Source organism: Rhododendron vialii, chromosome 3a, assembly GCF_030253575.1.
Source record: "Rhododendron vialii isolate Sample 1 chromosome 3a, ASM3025357v1".
Taxonomy (NCBI): Eukaryota; Viridiplantae; Streptophyta; class Magnoliopsida; order Ericales; family Ericaceae; genus Rhododendron; species Rhododendron vialii.
This window is the reverse complement of record NC_080559.1, coordinates 17,340,764-17,345,587: the sequence shown is the minus strand read 5'-3', so window position 1 is coordinate 17,345,587 and position 4,824 is coordinate 17,340,764. Positions and strand designations below refer to the sequence as shown.

Below are 4,824 nucleotides of genomic sequence, written 5' to 3'. Positions count from 1 at the left end.
TGCAGAAGTATTAATCTGACTCACCTAGTCTTTGCAGATGATCTCTTCATTTTGTGTGGTGCTTCTAGTGACTCTTTTTCCCTGATCCACCGGTTGTTACATGAGTTTCACTTGTTTTTTGGGCTCAAACCTAATATGCAAAAAAGTTTTGTGTTTTTTTCTGGGTTCCAGAGTATGTTCAAGAGGATTTGTGTCATATCCTTCCTATTCCTGTGGCATCTCTTCCTGTTAAATACCTTGGGGTTCCCTTTATTTCTACCAGATTATGGGCTGCAGATTGTATTGTTCTTAAGAAGAAGATTTTGAGCAGAGTTCAGGGGTGGTCTAACAAGGATCTGTCTTATGGGGGCAGGGCTTAGTTGATTTAGTCAGTTTTGTTTAGTATTCAAGTTTACTGGAGCTCCATTTTTATAATTCCTGGAAAAGTGATTAAGGAAATCGAGCAAACCTTAATGGCTTTCTTATGGTCTGGCACTGAACTCAAATCCTCTTCTGCTAAAATCAAGTGGGACTTTGTGTGCAACCCTAAGGAAGAAGGTGGTCTAGGATTTAGAAGGATAAAGGAATGGAACAAAGCTACCATGTTTAGGCATTTATGGGCCCTTTGCAGAAAGGCTGACCTTTTTTGGGTAAAATGGGTCCACACCTACATTATTAAAGGACAGTGTTTATGGTCCATGGATATCCCTAGTGATGCCTCCTGGACTATTAGGAAGGTGCTTGGCCTTAAAAGCATTGGACAACCTTTAATCCAGTATAAGGTTGGTAATGGTCATGGTACCTTTTTATGGCTTGACAATTGGCACCATCTTGGTCCTTTATTCAACAGATTTGGTGAAAGTGTTGTCTTCAATCTTGGCAGATCTTTGCATTCTAAAGTGTCCTATATCATTTGTAATGGGAACTGGAGATGGCCAAGGTAGTGGAATAGGGTCACTCAAACTATCATATCTCAGACTCCCCCCACTTTCCAGCCAGTTTGTGGAGGACGACTTAGTTGTTTGGCTACCTCACCCAACTGGGTATTCTGTCCACTCGGCTTGGGAAGCTATTAGGAATGAACTTCCTATACAGCAGTGGCATAAGGTTGTTTGGTTCAGTAGGAATGTTCCTCATTGGGCCTTTATTTTATGGTTGGCTATCCAGAATAAACTGAGTACCAAAGACAGATTGTTCAAATGGGGCATGACTGTGGCAGTGGACTATGTTTTCTATGATAATGGTGAGGAGTCTCACCATCATCTCTTCTTCCAATGTCTTATGTCTTCTGCAGTTTTGCATGCTGTTTAGTGTAGATCTTTTTTTGGTCAAGTGTCCCACTTATTAACTGATGTGATTTCTTGGTACCTTCAGAATGCCCAAGGTAGTAGCTTTCGTAGTGTAGTTTTGAAGACGGCTCTGGCTGCCACAGTGTACAGTCTTTGGTTGGAGAGAAACAAAAGAGTCTTTCAGCATAAAGCCATTCCCCAAGACCAGTTGATCCTCCACACCATTAATTCTATAAGAGATTCACTCAGCTCTCAGAGGGGTGTGCAGCCCACTTAGGAAAATAGGAGGTTATGTGATAGATGGCAGCTTTCTGGGAGTGTGTTTGGCCCAGCTAGGTGTTAGGTAAGGGTAAGAACCACACAAGTAAAAACATAAATGGAAAATGGGGACAACAAAACTTGGAAACCTTGTAAAAGTTGTATGCATGAGCTGATTGATGAGAGATTGAATTTCTGTTCATGCTCCAAACAAAGGTGGAATAAATGTTCAGGTACTAGCTTAGCATCCAAATCAGATGATAATGATCCCTCTATTCCTGGAATAAGAAGGGATAACACAAGGGATGTGATATCGAACGAACAAACTAACACACTTATTACAAGGTGAAAAAGCTGTTTAGCTATGCTCACATTTAATCATTCTAACTCCCAACATGTATGACTCAGTGAAGGATGACAACTGTTCTTCTTCAGAGACCTTGAAAATTATTGGCTGCTTTGGGTACCACAAATTAGAATAAAAGCAACGAAATAAGAAGACCAGGTATTAAATCTTCGCATACAAAATTCAGTCTTTTTTGTTTACTGAAATGATTTTAGAGAACAAGACCGATTGACCCAAATAATTGGTTGTGAACATGCACCATATTGTTCATGGAGTCTTGCATTGAGTTCCATTCCTCCAGAGCATCTTCTTGCTCTTCAAATTTTTTCATGGGTGAAAGCAGCTTGTTAGAACAATGACTACATCAGCGCACATGGTGTGGGACAGGTTGTGGGAGAGAGAGGACATGCTGAACAGATTCATTACCTTACCAGCGACGTCTTCTTCCGAAAGCCTTCTGATTGAGTCTCATTTGGTAAGGAACCAATTAGACTTGATGTATCACTTTCAATGATACTGTCAATCTTAAATGTACGAGGCTTGAACCTGAATTGCTGAGCTTCATGCTATTGTTTGGTCCTCACTTTAACTTTCATATTCATCCAAAGACTAGCAAACTTATCAAATATCTTGTCCAAGAGCTGATTAACAGACAAAATATTACCTTAAAGCCTTCATATTAGCACGAATTCTTCATTTGAAATCGATTACATGGATGGATTCTTACTGTAAAAGAGGAATTATCCAGCAATTAGACCTCAGCAACCTGATGTGCAACATGGAGAAGAACATTGTGATGTATGGCAAATTTCAGTTGTAAGTCCGAAACCTGTTATCAATCGGGAGAAAATCAATATACAATTTACAATGTTCTCGCAATCCCTTTATAATCTAAGTCAAGTAACATGGGGAACTAAAAGAACTATGAGACTCAACAGACAATGTGCTCATGAGTTCACTCAAATCTAATATGTATGGACATGAACTTTAAACTATAGTCACAGGCCATATTATCTGATCTACCATCTGTTGCTGAAATAGCCTAATTTTCCAGCAAATTCATATCCATTCCCTTTATGCCTATAGGGAAATCTACATCACAACAAGGAAACCTGGCCAGCCCACTATTGATCTTGATAGACACAGATTCAGATGTGAAGCCCCTAGGAAATCTCATGAAGAAATAAATAGTATCCTACAAGTATTTTTCCAATTTAGCAACGAAGTGATTTGTTACGACACCTTCAACAAGGGCAACAGTAGGGAAAAAAACAAAAAACCACCAAGAATGATGTACAGTACCAAAACTCTATCCATATCATCCAGTCCAATTCCGTATAGAGCTTTTTTCTACATGGTCCTTGACAGAAACAACGACAACCCAAGTTTCATTTCATATATTCCAACCTAAAATGGTTGATTAATATAGACGTAGGCAGTATATTCGTTTGATAACCGATCTATAAAACAAGTTATTGTTTCTGAGACATCAAAGATATAACAAAAAGACACAAGTTCATTACTAGATGGACAACTTTTGACTACTAAATGGAACTTACACATATATAAAAGAAAAAAACGAGCAGTTTTCTAAGAGAAAATTAAAAAAAAAACAAAACAAAATTACCTGCCAGTTGTATACTTGGTTGTGGTGGGTCGTTTCCGCTCAGGCTCTTCGGATCCTTGCTCCGTCGTCCCCCGCGCTACCTCGATCCTTGCTCCATCGTCCCCCGCGCTACCTCGATCCTTGCTCCGTCGTCCCCCGCGCTACCTGCAACAAGGCATAGGGCGGTTGGCCACCTAACGCCCCTCCGATGACCAAGTTAGAAACAACAGGAGGATAGGAGTGTTTTGGTGTGGAGTGAGAGCGTGCCTTTCTAATAACCCCTCCTCTCCCATTTATAGCCACTCATACTTGCCCTCCAAGCTAAACGTGCATGGCACATGTCCATGACATCATACGTAACCGCCTTAAGCTCCTAACGCCATGGTGACATCCGGCCCACGCACGCCTTAGGCTCAGAACCCTTCCAAAAGCCTCTGGAACCCTTGGAGGGGATGGCCCATGGACCCACAGTCTAGGTCAATGCAACCGTAATGCCGATCGACCTGTTGCAAGATGAGTAAAGCTTAACCCTGGAACACCGAACAGGTGAGCTGTTCGGCTTGGCCCACCATTGCTAGGTCCATTGCGCCACGCCCAATGGGATTGCTCCTTGAGAAGGCTTAGGCCGAGTGTGTGGGCTCGGCCCATTACTCTCAGCCCGCTTATTACTCATTTATCTATTTCTGACTCAACCCGTGGCCAAAGTCGGGTTCAACCCTCCACAATAGCCCCTCAACTCTTCGCTCGGCTTGCACTAGACACGAGGAGTTGAACCGTTCCGAGACCAAACTATTTGTTAAAGCCGAATCCTAGTAAAGAACACCAGACTGTTCTCATCAGGGACGTCCATGTACCTTTTCAAGATTCGTGTTAGGATTGGACGTGCCGCATTTAATTTCATGATGGTTCTGTAGTCGGTGCCACATCACCATCTCGCTGGTCCGTACTGACACCACCGCTTCACATCCCGTGTGCCGCTTTGTCTCCCGCAAAAATGTTTTCCAAACCCTATATAAGAGTATGTGTGAGAGGAAAAGGTTATCCTTCCTTCCGTTCTCTCTCATACCAGAAGTTTCCCATTCTATCACTTCGATTACTAATCCATCTTTTATACTTTGTTTAAGCTAATTTTCGTCCATTTCAACTAGGTTTAAGACCCCCTCAGTTTGGTTTTTAGGATTGGGGCATGAAAAGACATGTCACATCACCTTCTGGGCTGTCTAATCAGGCCTTGAATTGACCAAGCATTCCTTGGTTTCACACCATGCTAGACTAAATACCCATGATTGGTGACCGAGGGTGCTTCTTTTCAAAAATCTCACCTGTGCACTCTTCTTGATAGGTTC

The 4,824-nt window shown here is 41.9% G+C and overlaps 1 protein-coding gene across 1 annotated transcript; it reads left to right on the top strand.

Annotated features, from left to right (window-relative positions):
- Positions 1 to 452: 452 nt before the first annotated feature.
- LOC131321169 (uncharacterized) lies at positions 453 to 1,290 on the top strand. Its single transcript, XM_058352176.1, has 2 exons — positions 453 to 777; positions 830 to 1,290. The coding sequence occupies exons 1-2, from the start codon at positions 453 to 455 to the stop codon at positions 1,288 to 1,290; spliced, it is 786 nt and encodes a 261-aa protein (XP_058208159.1).
- Positions 1,291 to 4,824: the final 3,534 nt, after the last annotated feature.

Bases quoted from the DNA above. Each gene is read 5' to 3' on its own strand.
- LOC131321169 (XM_058352176.1), top strand. From the start codon at position 453: ATGGCTTTCTTATGGTCTGGCACTGAACTCAAATCCTCTTCTGCTAAA. The intron at 778-829 runs GTACCTTTTTAT...TTTATTCAACAG, and splicing joins TAAGGTTGGTAATGGTCATG to ATTTGGTGAAAGTGTTGTCT.